Here is a 17170-nt window from a genome sequence, read left to right on the forward strand (position 1 = left end):
CTTGCTGGACTTTCTTGGGCGCCCTGACGCCTTCTTCACAACAATTGAACCTCTCTCCTTGAAGTTCTTGATGATCCGATAAATGGTTGATTTAGGTGCAATCTTACTAGCAGCAATATCCTTGCCTGTGAAGCCCTTTTTGTGCAAAGCAATGATGACGGCACGTGTAACCATGGTAACCATGGTTAACAGAGGAAGAACAATGATTTCAAGCACCACCCTCCTTTTAAAGCTTCCAGTCTGTTATTCTAACTCAATCAGCATGACAGAATGATCTCCAGCTTTGTCCTCGTCAACACTCTCACCTGTGTTAACGAGAGAATCACTGACATGATGGCAGCTGGTCCTTTTGTGGCAGGGCTGAAATGCAGTGGAAATGTTTTTTGGGGATTAAGTTCATTTTCATGGCAAAGAGGGACTTTGCAATTAATTGCAATTCATCTGATCACTCTTCATGACATTCTGGAGTACATGCAAATTGCCATAATCAAAACTGAGGCAGCAGACTTTGTGAAAATTAGTATTTGTGTCATTCTCAAAACTTTTGACCACGACTGTAGTTTTATCTGTTTTTTAAATCTGATTTTACTGCTTGACTGAGATACATGATGTGGAATAGAGTTCCATGTAGTCATGGCTCTATGTAGTACTGTGCGTTTCCTGTAGTCTGTTCTGGACCTGGGGACTGTGAAGAGACCTCTGGTGGCATGTCTCGTGGGGTATGCATGGGTGTCCGAGCTGTGTGCCAGCAATCCAAACAGACCGCTCGGTACATTCAGCTTGTCAACACCTCTTAAAAAAACAAGCAGTAATGAAGTCAATCTCTCTTCCACTCTAAGCCAGGAGAGACTAACATGCATGTCATTAATGTTAGCTCTCCGTGTACTTTAAAATGGCCAGCCGTGCTGCCCTGTTCTGAGCCAACTGCAATTTTCCCAAGTCCCTCCTTGTGGCACCTGACCACACTACTGAACAGTGGTCTAGGTGCAACAAAACTAGGGCCTGTAGGACCTGCCTTGTTGATAGTGTTGTTAAGAAGGCAGAGCAGCGCTTAATTATGGACATACTTCTCCCCATCTTAGCTACTGTTGTATCAACATGCTTTGACCATGACAGTTTACAATCCAGGGTTACTCCAAGCAGTTTAGTCACCTCAACTTGCTCAATTTCCACATTATTAATTACGAGATGTAGTTGAGGTTTAGGGTTTAGTGAATGATTTGACCCAAATACAATGCTTTTAGTTTTGGAAATATTTAGGACTAACATATTCCTTACCACCCATCCCTCTCAACCATATCATTTTTCAATTCCTCATCAACCCACGGGGATTTAACAGTTTTTACAGTCATTTTCTTAATGGGTGCATGCTTATTAGTAACTGGAATAAGCAATTTCATAAATGTGTCAAGTGCAGTGTGTTTGCTCCTCATTACACACCACGGACCAACACATATTCTTTACATCAACAACATAGGAATCACTACAAAACCTATTGTATGACCTCTTATACACAATATTAGGCCCAGCCTTTGGAACTTTGGTTTTCCTAGATGTGGCTACTATATTGTGATCACTACATCCAATAGATTTGGATACTGCTTTCAAACAAATCTCTGCAGCATTAGTAAAGATATGATCAATACATGTTGATGATTTAATTCCTGTACTGTTTGTAACTACCCTGGTAGCTTGTCTGATAACCTGAACCTGAATTTGAAGCTTTCTCTTGAGTGGGCAGCCTGATGAAAGCCAGCCAATATTTAAAATCACCCAGAAAGTATACCTCTCTATTGAGATCACATACATTATCAAGCATTTCACAAGTTATTCAAATACTGACTGTTAGCACTTGGTGGTCTATAGCAGCTTCCCACCATAATTGGCTTTAGGTGTGGCAGATGAACCTGTAGCCATATTACTTCAACAGTATTTAACATGAGATCCTCTCTAATCTTCACAGGAATGTGGTTCTGAATATAAACAGCAACACCTCCATCATTGGCATTTCTATCTTTTCTGTAAATGTTCTAACCCTGTATTGCTACCACTATTATCAAAGGTATTATCTAAGTGAGTTTCAGAGATGAACGTTACTAGCAAATTATTGATTTCATGAACCTTGTCTTAAGCTACATATGTTAACGTGGGCTATTTTGAGCACTTTACTGGGAAGCTTAGCAGCAGTAGATGTGGTCATGTTCTTTATGTTAGTGCAGGGTGAGCTGCACACAGTGGCCTTCATCCTCGGGCACACCGGCTCAGTACTAAAAGTATAAATCTGGTTCTTAGGCACGTCTGGTGAGTATGCAGGCCATGGAAGAACTGGGACCTTTTCAGCTTCCAGGAATTGTGTACAGATCCTTGCGACATGGGGCCATGCATTACCATGCTGAAACATGAGGTGATGGTGGAGGATTAATGGCATGACAATAGGCCTCAGGATCTCATCACGGTATCTCTGTGCATTCAAACTGCCATCGATAAAATGCAATTGTGCTCGTTGTCCATAGATTATGCCTGCCCATACCATAACCCCACCGCCACCATGAGGCACTCTGTTCACAACGTTGATATCAGCAAATCGCATGCCCACACGATGCCATACACGCTGGTCTGCCATCTGCCCAGTACAGTTGAAACCGGGATTCATCCGTGAAGAGCACACTTCTCCAGCATGCCAGTGGCCATCGAAGGTGAGCATTTGCCCACTGAAATCGGTTATGATGGTGAACTGCAGTCAGGTCAAGACCCTGGTGAGGACGACAAGCACGCAGATGAGCTTACCTGAGACAGTTTTGACAGTTTTTCTGCACATTCTTTGGTTGTGCAAACCCACAGTTTAATCAGCTATCCGGGTGGCTCGCCTCAGATCATCCCGCAGGTGAAGAAGCCAGATTTGAAGGTCCTGGACTGGCGTAGTGCCAAATTCTCTAAAACAATGTTTGAGGCGGCTTATGGTAGAGAATAGAACATTTAATTATCTGGCAACAGCTCTGGTAGACATTCCTGCAGTCAGCATGCCAATTGCACGCTCCCTCAAAATTTGAAACATCTGGGTCTCCTGAGTTGCGCAGCGGTTTATGGCACTGCAGTGCTTGAGGCGTCACTACAGATCCGGGTTTGATCCCGGGCTGTATCGCAGCCGGCCGCGACCGGGAGACCCATGAGGTGACGCACAATTGGCCCAGCATCGTCCGGGTTAGGGGAAGGTTTGGCCGGCCTGGATGTCCTTGTCCCATCGCGCGCTCTAGCGACTCCTGTGGCGGGCCGGGCGCAGGCACGTTGACACGGTCACCAGTTGTACGGTGTTTCCTCCGACACATTGGTGCGGAAGGCTTCAGGGTTAAGCGGGCAGTGTGTCAAGAAGCAGTGTGGCTTGGCAGGGTCGTGTTTCGGAGGACACATGGCTCTCGACCGTCGCCTCTCCCGAGTCCATACGGGAGTTGCAGCGATGGGACTAGACTATAACTACCAATTGGACTTGAGACATCTGTGCCGTTGTGTGACAAAACTGCACATTTTAGAGTGGCCTTTTATTGTCCCCAGCAAAAGGTGCACCTGTGTAATGATCATGCTGTGTAATCAGCTTCTTGATATGCCACACCTGTCAGGTGGATGGATTATCTTGGCAAAGGTGAAATGCTCACTAGCAGGGATGTAAACAAATTTGTGCCCAAAATTTGTGAGAAATAAGATTTTGGTGCGTACGAAAGATTTCTGGGTGCTTTTATTTTGGCTCATGAAACATGGGACCAACTTATGTTGCGTTTATGTTTTTGTTCACTATAATATACACCATATTTTAGTCAGGTCTAAAGAAACACGATATGAAGAAAATGTATTTCAGAAGAACAGAATATGAGTTGGCCTACTCTATGTTATCTGGCTATGCTCCATGCCATAGGCTTGTTCATTTAGCTGACAAGATATGCTTAAGTACCATGCCATTATTTTTTATTATATGATTTTATAGTAAAAATAATATAATTGAACTCAGCGGAATAAAATAGAAAGGATATTTTTCCCATTCCGGAGCGAATGTGCATATGAAGTGGCTATGTTGAGCTTAAAAGTGATCATTTAGAGTTATTTGTCTGTTAGTTCAGTTGCGAATGATAAAAACCTTAGAATGTCTTATAAATCAAAACATATTGGCTGCATGATGCGACTATAGGCCATTGATGATTTGAGAAAGTCGCAAAAAAAGCTTGCGCTCTGTTCCTTGCCTCAGGCTGCACAGCTGTTCTCTCATCATATACAGGACCTTGAGATGCTTCTTACGGAGCCACTCCTTAGTTGCCCTGGCTGTGTGTTTCGGGTTGTTGTCATGCTGGAAGATGCCAAGAGACTGCAAAGCTGTCATCAAGGCAAAGAGTGGCTATTTGAAGAATCTCAAATATAAAATATATTTTGATTTGTTGAACACTTTTTTGGTTACTACATGATTCCATATGTGTTATTTCATAGTTTTGATGTATTCACTATTATTCTACAATTTAGAAAATAGTACAAATAAAGAAAAACCCTTGAATGAGTAGGTGTCCAAACTTTTGACTGGTTCTGTATATCTACAGAAATAAGACAGATCTTGCTTCTGTTACCTGTTTGAGTGTTTGTTTAATAGCCTACTGATTCCTTGAGCACTAAGCCTCATGCAATGGCAAAATGTCAGATAAAGCAATTTGAGATATTCTGCTGTTTTTAATCTGCTATGCTGTAATAAAGGCTTTACAATTTTTTTCCATTAGGACAGACTGGTATAACTTAGAATTTATTTAGTGTTGTTTATACTTTTCCCAAACAGGCAGAAAAATAATATTGTAATCTAACAGCACCTGTTTGTCACATAATTTCCATGCAGTTCTTGCTCCTATACCCTCCTTTTTCTTGATCTTCTTATTGTTATTATTACAATTATGATCATCATTATAATGCTAAGTTATGTTGTTATCATTAGTAAGCTTTGTATAGTAGCCTTGTATAACCACCATCGCGCTGTAGGCCTAAGAGTGTGTCCTGTTTAGTCTTAATACCATAACTTACTTAGGCCTATATTTCAATATATAGGCTAGTGTATCAATCAATCATTAATTCGTTCATGCCATCACACAGCATACGAGACATTCATGCTTTGAAATGCAATCAAGCATTTTAGTTTTAAAATTAAATAACAAACGGAGCTTTGAATAATTGGCCTAAACAATAAATACAATCGCAATTCACTAATGTACGCAACTGATTTTAGTCTGCTGTAATAAAGGCTTTATATATATTTTTTCCCCCGTTAGAACAGACTCTCTGGTACACTTATTTATTTAGTGTTGTTTACACTGTTCCAAATGGTCAGAAATTAATATTGTAATCTAACAGCAACTGTTTGGCACACATAATACTCACGCAAAGCTTGCTCCTATACCCTCCTTTTTCTTGATCAGCAGTTTCCACAACTAAGTCAAACGTCTTCCACAGATCTGACTTCCCCTTTCCCTCCTGAGCAACCAGTAAACATCTGTTTGGAGTTTCTTGCTCACGTCCTTCGCATCCATTTTGCTGTCGATATTATGGTGTTTCAGAGTTTGTTATAACCAATTTATTGATGTGATTATAATAGGCTATAGGTCAGGCCCTACTGGTCACACGCATGCGATGAATACGTTTCACGTAAAGAGAGCAAGGGTTGATGGAATAGGGGCCTGACCTATAGCCTATTATAATCACAATCAATAAATTGGTTATAACAAACTCTGAAACACCATAATATCGACAGCAAAATTAGACTTAGATCGAACCCGGGTCTGTAGTGACGCCTTCTGCACTGCGATGCAGTGCCTTAGACCGCTGCGCCACTCGGAAGGCCCTGACAGGTAATATTCTAATATTCCACCCAAACTGTGTATGCCATGTGCTCTCCAACCCTTTTCCTGCAGCTACCCAGTGCTTAATTTAGGAAACCAAGTGAAATTTTTTCGGGAACATCGATAGTAATAGACATGTTTTCGTAACTAAACATATTTCACTAAACTCTTGACATCCCCTCTGCGCCCTCAAGAAAGGAATGAAGGAGAGAGCGGAAGAGATGGAAATGCATGGTGGTGAGATTCTGTATAGCTAACGGTAATGTGTCACCCAATTAATTAAAAAGTCCTATTACTAGGCTATTCAAAATCAAATACAAATTCACTATAATTGTAGGCTAACTGTAAGCCACCCTGCACAATCAATGAACCAATAGCATCGCCTAGGTCAATACGTTCTCTACCAGAATCGTGGACAGAAATTTGGGAGCATAAAGGTACCAGTCCATCCAGTATGCATAATAATACAGTCCACAGATTTGTTTAATATATTGTTTCATAAGCCTATGCATAAGCTCTAATATGCTTATGGTTGTCTTGAATTAATCATCACCTTAGAAAGCGCTGGCCATTTTGTTGTGTTAGGCTTTGAAACAACATCCACAATGACCATGTTTTACACTCAGTTTCAACCTGCTGTTGAACTTTTCTTTAAAATGATTGTCACAGTGACATGACTTTTAAAAGCACAATACTTATTTTGATGGTGTGTTAAATGTGATTTTTGAATGCATTTGCATTGATGTCAGAGTGGTTAGAAGGACAATAGAGCCTTAAGTACCAGGCCATTAGGACCTGATGGTCGTTAGCAAATTGGGTACTACCAACGCATGTCCAGAGTGCATAAGAGAAGATTACCGTGACTCAACGGTCACGTGGAATTTTACTGCGGTCATGACTCATGACTGCCAGTTTGGTGGTAATACATTCACCACAACAGCCCTACTGGCTGATATCCATTCATGGACATTACACTGGATATAACAAACGTATTAATACTGTACACAGTAAGTCCTACATCAGAATACCCTACAATTAATTATTACTTTTATATTATTAAATCATACCTCTTCCTCCTCCTTCATGTGGGGTAAGAAGTCCTGTGTGAATGCCTCCAGTCTTTCCTTCAGCTGCTGGGCATAGTTGAGCTGCTCATACTCACTCTGCAAAGATATCATAAACATTACACATCACACAACTGACTGTCATTCACTCCCCTTAAGAATGCCAGCAATCCTCCGCTTCTGCCAAATCAATACTGTCAAACATACAAGAGTCAACAGACCAGTAAAACACAAATACTTTCCCTTGTAGGATAAGAAGATAAACATGTTTGAAGCTAAACTTGAAATACCCTCGATTTAATTGAGAAACGTTTTCCTCCACTTTCATCAACAAATCTGCAGAGAGACTAAACCAAAAAGCCTTCTAATAGCATTTACAAATTTTTTTACAGTCTTGTTTATCAGAGCTTTAATTAAAACATTATTTCCTCTCCTGGTTGAAGACCAAGTAGAGATTGAAAAATTCTGCCCAAACAGTGGAATTTTCGTTTGTGTTTTAGCAAACTGTGATTGAGACAGACCAGGTTCTACCCAGGATATTTTAACAAGGTGGTGCTGCTGAGGAATACCTGTAACTGCAGTTTCCTGCAATCTAGAGCAAAAAAAAATGTAGGTCACAGGAACAATTCTGCCTCAATTATCCAAATGGAACCGAAAATGGCCAGCACAGTATCTCTATTTCTCCAAAAGCTTTTTAATTAGGCTACCTCTCTAAAAACATATTTTTCTGTCTATAAACAATGTCCACAGGCCCATGTAATGCATGTTCTGCTTGGTGCTCCCTACATGCTACCAAATAAAGTACCTCCTAACACCAAATATATATATCGTAATTGTATACAAGCAACATAATGCCATGAACTCAAAAGATCTCTCAATTATTTTCTTTCTGTTCAAAATGCATGTATGTACCATAGAATTCCTCACCATTTCCCTTTCCATGAATTGAGGCATATAGTTCAATTATGTGTTGCGTCTAGAAACATCAGTTTCACTAACATAAAAGTTTTTAAAAAGTTAACAGGAATGCAAGACCTTCCCTATCCAGAGACTGTTTTCGTTGTAGTAATATTACATGCCAGTCTGTAGGCTGAATCACTACAGGGATAGTGTACCATTTCATAAAAAGGACATGACTCAGTGATACGCAACACAAAGCCCCAAGAGCAACAGCGATTATTTGAGAGCCTTTTCATACATGTCATTATGTTAGTGGCAGTGCTTCTGCTGATATCATTAGTGGAGTCACCTTAACGCTTCTCAGCCCTTTCTCAAACAGGGACAACATCTCTGAGAGCTTGTTGTCGGAGTGTACATTATACACATTGCAGCTGCGCTGCTGCAACAGACCGATGATGTACTCATTCTCAATCTGTTCATGCATCTTGAACTCCTTGAAGGTGGCACAAAGCGACTGAAGAAATGAGCGGAAGTCATTGTTGTTGGAGAAGTTGGTCTGTGACAGCTGTGGTAGAATGGAGAGAAATAACACGTCAAAGTTACTCAAATAGCAAAAGCATAAAGCTGTGTGCTCCTAATCAACAAAGTGTGTAATAATAATTCTTATTTGGTGGGTGCTTATATTTATCCTATTTCACACATGTACAAGTGTGTATTAATACGCATGTGTGAATTGGAAATGTTATTTTTTTGCATATCCCAACTCTCCTTGAGACACCCTCGGCCAGGGTTTGCCATTATCAACGGCAACCCTGGAGCAATTAGAGTCAAGTGCCTTGCACAAGGGCACAGTGACAGATTTTTACCTTGTCTCAGGGATTCCAACTAGCAACCTTTCGGTTACTGGCCCAACATTCTAACCACTAGGCTACCTACCACCTTGGTGTGTGTGTGTGTGTGTGTGTAAACTACAATATATTTAATCTTGCAGACCTGAACAAATAAGCAACATAATTGTGGACATGCCTGTATGAGAGGAACTTGGGCCAAAACAAGCCTCATAAATCAAATCAAATGTTATTTGTCACATGCGCCGAATACAACAGGTGTAGACCTTAGAGTGAAATGCTTACTTACAAGCCCTTAACCAACAATGCAGTTAAGAAAAATAAGTGTTAAGTAAAAAATGGATAACAAAAAAATTACAATAAAAAATAAAGAGCAGCAATAAAATAACAGTAGCGAGGCTATATACTGGGGGTACCGGTACAGAGTCAATGTGCGGGGGCACAGGTTAGTCGAGGTAATATGTACATGTAGGTAGAGTTAAAGTGACTATGCATAGATAATAAACAGAGAGTAGTAGCAGCGTAAAAGAGGGGGGGACAATGGAAATAGTCTGGGTAGCGATTTGATTAGCTGTTCAGGAGTCTTATGGCTTAGGGGTAGAAGCTGTTAAGAAGCCTTTTGGACCTAGACTTGGCGCTCCGGTACCGCTTGCCGTGCGGTAGCAGAGAGAAGAGTCTATAACTAGGGTGGCTGGAGTCTTTGACAATTTTTAGGGCCTTCCTCTGACACCGCCTGGTATAGAGGTCCTGGATGGCAGGAAGCTTGGCCCCAGTGATGTACTGGGCCGTACGCACTACCCTCTGGAGGTCGAGCAGTTGCCATACCAGGCAGTGATGCAACCAGTCAGGAAGCTCACGATGGTGCAGCTGTATAGCTTTCTGAGGATCTGAGGACCCATGCCAAATATTTTCAGTCTCCTGAGAGGGACTAGGCTTTGTCATGCCCTCTTCACGACTGTCTTGGTGTGTTTGGACCTTGATAGTTTGTTGGTGATGTGGACACCAAGGAACTCGAAGCTCTCAACCTGCTCCACTACAGCCCCGTCGATGAGAATGGGGGCGTGCTCAGTCCTCTTTTTCCTGTAGTCCACAATCATCTCCTTTGTCTTGATCACGTTGAGGTAGAGGTTGTTATCCTGGCACCACACGGCCAGATCTCTGACCTCCTCCCTATAGGCTGTCTCATCGTTGTCGGTGATCAGGCCTAACACTGTTGTGTCGTCGGCAAACTTAATGATGGTGTTGGAGGCGTGCCTGGCCATGCAGTCATGGGTGAACAGGGAGTACAGGAGGGGACTGAGCACACACCCCTGAGGGGCCCCCATGTTGAGGATCAGCGTGGTAAATGTGTTGTTACCTATCCTTACCACCTGGGGGCTGCCCGTCAGGAAGTCCAGGATCCAGTTGCAGAGGAGGGTTTTTAGTCCCAGGGTCCTTAGCTTAGTGATGAGCTTTGTGGGCACTATGGTGTTGAGCGCTGAGCTGTAGTCCTTTAATAGCATTCTCACATAGGTGTTCCTTTTGTCCAGGTGGGAAAGGGCAGTGTGGAGTGCAATAGAGATTGCATCATCTGTGGATCTGTTGGGGCGGTATGCAAATTGGAGTGGGTCTAGGGTATATGGGATAATGGGAGTCATGACCAGCCTTTCAAAGCACTTCATGGCTACAGACGTGAGTGCTACGGGTCAGTAGTCATTTAGGCAGGTTACCTTAGTGTTCTTGGGCACAGGGACTATGATGGTCTGCTTGAAACATGTTGGTATTACAGACTCAGTCAGGGACAGGTTGAAAATGTCAGTGAAGACACTTGCCAGATGGCCAGCGCATGCTCGGAGTACACGTCCTGGTAATCCATCTGGCCCTGCGGCCATGTGAATGTTGACCTGTCTAAAGGTGTTACATCTGTGATCACATAGTCGTCCAGAACAGCTGATGCTCTCATGCATGCTTCAGTGTTGCTTGCCTCGAAGCGAGCATAAAAGTAATTTAGCTCGTCTGGTAGGCTCGTGTCACTGGGCAGCTCACGGCTGTGCTTCCCTTTGTAGTCTGTAATAGTTTGCAAGCCCTGCCATATCCGACGAGCGTCGGAGCCGATGTAGTACGATTCAATCTTAGTCCTGTATTGACGCTTTGCCTGTTTGATGGTTCGTCGGAAGGCATAGCTGGATTTCTTATAAGCGTCCAGGTTAGAGTCCCGCTCCTTGAAAGCGGCAGCTCTACCCTTTAGCTCAGTGTGGATGTTGCCTGTAATCCATGGCTTCTGGTTGGGGTATGTACGTATGGTCACAGTGGAGACGACGTCGTCGATGCACTTATTGATGAAGCCAGTGACTGATGTGGTATACTCCTCAATGCCATCGGAAGAATCCCGGAACATATTCCAGTCTGTGCTAGCAAAACAGTCCTGTAGCTTAGCATCTGCTTCATCTGACCACTTCTTTATTGACCGAGTCACTGGTGCTTCCTGCTTTAGTTTTTGCTTGTAAGCAGTAATCAGGAGGATAGAGTTATGGTCAGATTTGCCAAATGGAGGGCGAGGGACAGCTTTGTACACGTCTCTGTGTGTGGAGTAAAGGTGGTCTAGAGTTTTTTTTCCCCCTGGTTGCATATTTAACATGCTGGTAGAAATGAGGTAAAACGTATTTAAGTTTCCCTGCATTAAAGTACCCGGCCACTAGGAGTGCCGCCTCTGGATGAGCGTTTTCCTTTTTGCTTATGGCCTTATACAGCTCATTGAGTGCGATCTTAGCGCCAGCATCGGTTTGTGGTGGTAAATAGACAGCTACGAAAAATATAAATGAAAACTCTTGGTAAATAGTGTGGTCTACAGCTTATCATGAGATACTCTACCTCAAGCGAGCAAAACCTCGAGACTTCCTTAATATTAGATTTCGTGCAGCAGCTGTTGTTTACTAATATACACAGACCGTCAGCCCTTGTCTTACCGGAGGCAGCTGTTCTATCTTGCCGATGCAGTGTATATCCCGGCATCTGGATATTATCCATGTCGTCGTTCAGCCACGACTCGGTGAAACATAAGATATTACAGTTTAATGTCCCGTTGGTAGGATATCCGTGATCGTAGTTTGTCTATTTTGTTATCCAATTATTGTACGTTGGCTAATAGGACTGATGGTAGAGGCAGATTACCCACTCGCCATCAGATCCTTACAAGGCACCCCAACCTATGTCCCTGATATCTCTGTCTCTTTCTCATGCAAATGACGGGGATTTGGGCCTTGTTGGGTGTCTAAAGAAAATCCTTTGCGTCCAACTCGTTAAAGAAAAAAATCTTCATCCAGTACGAGGTGAGTAATCGCTGTCCTGATATCCAGAAGCTACTTTCAGTCATAAGAGACAGTGGCAGAAACATTATGTACAAAATAAGTTAGTTACAAATAACGTGAAAAAACACACAAAATAGTACAATTGGTTAAGAGCCCGTAAAAATGGCAGCCATCTCCTCATTCTTTTGACAGGTCGGTGAGGAAGGATCGTTGTTCATTCTGCTGTTCGCATTAATTAAGTTGTGCACCAATTTGACAGTGTTTTGCTCATGCCAAGTTATGTGACATTAGGTAAAAGCTGGGGAAACAATATAGTTAGTTAGCCACTGAACTGCGTAGTAGCTGGCTAGCAGAGTTGGGGAGAACCAATAATTTATATATACGCTAGATGACTAACAGAGGGCGCTGTTTTGAAGCACCACGCCTCCATCTTGGCACCAGTGTATTTTTTTTTTGAAAGCTATAGAAATGCATTTATTAATGTCTACATTTGTTGTTGTCATATGTATTCTATTACAGATGCATAGTTTTTTATAAATACTAAATAAATCATATTGTGAGTTAAACATAAAAATAAGAGAGACTATACAAACATTTTCCCTAAAGTATAATTTTTTGAAAGTTATGTTACTGTCCCCACTATATACATGTAACTTTGCCCTTGAAACATTGAATTGAAATACTGTAGAATTCCATTCATTCCTATGGAGGACTGCTCCTGGGGAGTGCCAATATGGCCGACAGGTGGCTTCCAAAGCCTCTCACTGGCCAACACATAGCATTAGCAATCCAGGGTTTATATGCAATCCAGGGGTTAAATACATCATTGGGAGTAAAGTAATCACAAACAAACGAACTGTAATCAGTTACATTACAACAAAAATATTGTAATCAGATTAGATACTTTAGAAAAACGAAATAATTACTTATTGGATTACTTTTAAATTCAGAAAGGATGTGTGAGAAAAAATACATTATGACACCTTTCTGTTTACATTAAATTCACCATTGAAAAAAAGCGCTAATGTATCGTTTGTTCCACCTGAGCGAGTCTCACCACAATTTAGACCACACTCCACACTAAATACGTTTGATGGATCCTTTTAGTCTTCTTCTAATGCCTCTTACGGGGAAAGTAATCATATTACGTTTCTGAGTTTGGGTAATCCAAAAATGACGTTACTGGTTACAATTTTGGACAGGTAACGTTAACTAACGTCAGTAACTAACAGTAACGGATTACATTTCATTAGAAGGTACCCTCCAACCCTGCTAGCTAGCATAACGTGTTGCATAACAACAAAGTGGCTCGCAAACTTCAGACTGGTCAATCCACGTAACTAACTAGCTAGCTAGAACTGTTTGCTATCCAAGTTGGCTAAAGTATCATGTGATTAACGTTACCTTGCTAGACGGCTAAGATGCTGGTTGAGACATACCCCAACTAGGTAGTTAGCCAGCGACGGACATAACAACTATGCCAAAAACACACCCATTACTCAGACTAGCTAGCTAACCACTGCGTAACAAATGTCAGGCAGCATGCTAGCTAGCTACATAGCTAACGTTAATTGGGCAAATTCATATTCCTTCATACAGACCTTCTCGCAGTAAAGTCCCACCAACTGTTTCATTCGCCAGTGTGGGCCAGTGAAAACATCCACCTCGTCGGGAAAAGGAGCCATCTTCACTCCATAGAAACTAGTCAACACTGACTGAGTTGCTTCTTGCGTCGCGTATTAGATGCTAACTGGTTAGCTTCGCATTGGCGAAGCCATAATGGGCATGCGCAATCCATTGTCATGTGACAGAGTCGTCGTCGTCGTCTGATTGCTGCTGCTGCGCTGCGCATGCTTCTGCTGTTGAGTTGCTCTGCTGCTTTGGTATTATGGCGATCAGCAAACATATGTAATAGGTGCATGCCTCCACCTACTGTATTGTCTGTGTATCAGCCTACTATTCTGTAGTGTGAATTCATTACAGTTAGTGAAAAATGTGCCTTACCAACTAACCCTGCACCCATTAAAACCTCACCACTATTCCACTACTTTGGCCATATCTGATCCTACTCCAGGCCAGCAGCCTGGGAGGACGGGACACTATCGTTCAAAACATATTGTAACTCTTCTGCAGTAAAATCTCGTACACCCTAGTACTTCTCTGCAGCTGCCACCACAACATCTATCATCTGTGATTTACGTTCCATTACTGCGGTACAATTGACAACCATGGCCATGAACGCCAAAAAACCAACCTTACTGAAGCACGTGCTATTCCTATCACTCTCTATTGGCCTAGGCCTACTCACAGGGATCCTCTTAGGATCCCTCACTCTGGACCCATCTTCCTCTACTACTTTCTTCACTGCCTCAGCATATGACACCTTCTGCACTGCTCTAATCCTGGCAACCTCAACCTGCCTTTCTCTCACCAGACACCTCTGATCTCCAACACCATGGGTACCCCTACAGTTTACACACACAACTTTTTCCACCGATACTACACATACTTTTGTCTCATGTCCTTCTGCACACTTCACACATCTAGGAATTTCCCTCCTACACACTGCTGCCACATGACCATAAGCTTGACACCTAAAACACTGTAAAGATTAGGGACAAATAACTGACACATCCTAACTTGACTTTATCTGGTAAAGACTCAAAGCTGATCAGTACAGACAGTGTCTTCTCTGTTTCACCACGCTCTCTACGCACTAAACAGCAGGCGTCACAGACACCGGGAATCTTCAACTTCAGTTGACCCTCCTCAACATGACGCCACTCCAGTTACAGTGTATTCAGAAAGTATTCAGACCTCTTCACTTTTTCCACATTTTGTTACGTTATAGCCTTAATCAATTTTTTTTATTTTTTTTTAATATATATCTCATCAATCTACACACAATACCCCATAATGACAAAGTGAAAACAGGTTTTATTTCTTTTTAGCAAATTTATTAAAAATACAAAACAGAAATACCTTATTTACATAAGTATTCAGACCCTTTGCTATGAGACTCGAAATTGAGCTCAGGTGCATCCTGTTTCCATTGATCATCCTTGAGATGTTTCTACAACTTTGGAGTCCACCTGTGGTAAATTCAATTGATTGTATATGATTTGGAAAGGCACACACCTGTCTATATAAGGTCCCACAGTTGACAGTGCATGTCAGAGCAAAAACCAAGCCATGAGTTCGAAGGAATTGTCCGTAGAGCTCCGAGACAGGATTGTGCCGAGGCACAGATCTGGGGAAGGGTATCAAAAAATGTCTGCAGCATTGAAGGTCCCCAAGAACACAGTGGCCTCCTTCATTCTTAAATGGAAGAAGTTTGGAACCACTAAGACTCTTCCTAGAGCTGGCCGCCCGGGCAAACTGAGCAATCGGGGGAGAAGGGCCTTTGTCAGGGAGGTGACCAAGAACTCGATGGTCACTCTGACAGAGCTCCAGAGTTCCTCTGTGGAGATGGGAGAACCTTCCAGAAGGACAGCACTCCACCAATCAGGCCTTTATGGTAGAGTGGCCAGACGGAAGCCACTCCTCAGTAAAAGGCACGACAGCCCGCTTGGAGTTTGCCAAAAGGCATCTAAAGGACTCTCCGACCATGAGAAACAAGATTCTCTGGTCTGATGAAAACAAGATTGAACTCTTTGGCCTGAATGCCAAGCGTCACGTCTGGAGGAAACCAGGCACCGCTCATCACCTGGCCAAAACCATCCCTATGGTGAAGCATGGTGGTGTCAGTATCATGCTGTGGGGATGTTTTTCAGTGGCAGGGACTGGGAGACTAGTCAGGATCGAGGGAAAGATGAACGGAGCAAAGTACAGAGAGAGCCTTGATGAAAACCTGCTCCAGAGCGCTCAGGACCTCAGACTGGGGCGAAGGTTCACCTTCCAACAAGACAACGACCCTAAGCACACAGCCAAGACAACGCAGTCTCTGAATGTCCTTGAGTGGCCCAGCCAGAGCCCGGACTTAAGCCCGATCGAACATCTCTGGAGAGACCTGGAAATAGCTGTGCAGCAACGCTCCCCATCCAACCTGACAGAGCTTGAGAGGATCTGCAGAGAAGAATGGGAGAAATTCTCAAAATACAGGTGTGCCAAGCTTGTAGCGTCATACCCAAGAAGACTCGAGGCTGTAATCGCTGCCAAAGGTGCTTCAACAAAGTACTGAGTAAAGGGTCTGAATACTTATGTAAATGTTACATTTGCAAAAATGTATAAAAACCAGTTTTTTTATTTGTCATTATGGGGTATTGTGTGTATATTGATGAGGGGAAAACAACGATTTAACCAATTTTAGAATAAGGCTGTAACGTAACAAAATAGGGAAAAAGTACTTTCTGAATCCACTGTATCACCCCTTTCAACTGCGCCCTACTCCGGAGAGGAAAGCAAGTCACAGTTCTTGTCCCCAGTAGTGTGGTGGGAAGCGCACACTCCCTCTGGACAGTAGAAACGCAAAAAATCTACACAATTCCACTTCGGGTCACTTTCACCGACACAACATTCCCCAACCTCTTCTCCACCCAACCTGACACCACATATGGATCTGCCAGAAGGTAAGGATCCATTCTCTCCAAAATTCTCACTCCCACTGGGCCAGAATCATCTTTGTCATCATCAGGATAAGGCTCAAACCCGGCGGTCTTCACCGCACCTGCCACCGCAGTTAAATCATCCTCACTCCCATCACGTTCAATTTCCTTCCATAGCTCTTCCAAAAGCTCTGTGTGTTCCACCACTCCATATTCAATCAAAACATGTTCCACTTTTCTCCTTTTTGTCCTGTCCAACCATCTTCTCCTTCATCAGATCTTCCAGAAGGCTTGTACATTCCCCCATTCCATATTTACTTATAATATGTTCCACTTTTCTCATTTTTTCCCTGTCCGCCATCTTAACCCCACCTCATGGCCACATGTGACAGAGTTGGTGGTGTTGGAAACCAAAATATATTTTTGTTGTGCATCATTCCTTGCATCTTTAGGATTTTATAAATTAACTACACTGCATTGGACATTGGTTTCTTAGTTTACTGGCAAAGAGTGTAATGGACATGTTGTTTAATGTGAGCCAGTTGGGGAAGATCCTCCTCAACTATTTGTGTGAGGTGCTGGGATTTTCATGTTACTGTATATCATGGACTACAACCGGTCTAGTGTGTGAGGCAACTAATATATCATCAGTTCTCAACAACTCTGTAC

The 17170-nt window shown here is 42.6% G+C and overlaps 1 protein-coding gene across 1 annotated transcript in view; it reads right to left on the bottom strand.

The window, feature by feature from the left end:
• LOC121533317 (F-box/LRR-repeat protein 5) overlaps positions 1-13731 on the bottom strand; it is a 28135-nt gene extending 14404 nt beyond the window's left edge. The window contains exons 1-3 of the mRNA XM_041839146.2: positions 13559-13731; positions 8172-8387; positions 6926-7021 (exon numbers count right to left, since the gene is read on the bottom strand). Coding sequence (XP_041695080.1) covers positions 6926-7021; positions 8172-8387; positions 13559-13642 — 396 coding nt within the window. The 5' untranslated portion in view covers positions 13643-13731. The remainder of the gene's footprint in view (positions 1-6925; positions 7022-8171; positions 8388-13558) is intronic.
• Positions 13732-17170: the final 3439 nt, after the last annotated feature.

This window comes from Coregonus clupeaformis, chromosome 20 (genome assembly GCF_020615455.1).
Source record: "Coregonus clupeaformis isolate EN_2021a chromosome 20, ASM2061545v1, whole genome shotgun sequence".
NCBI lineage: Eukaryota > Metazoa > Chordata > Actinopteri > Salmoniformes > Salmonidae > Coregonus > Coregonus clupeaformis.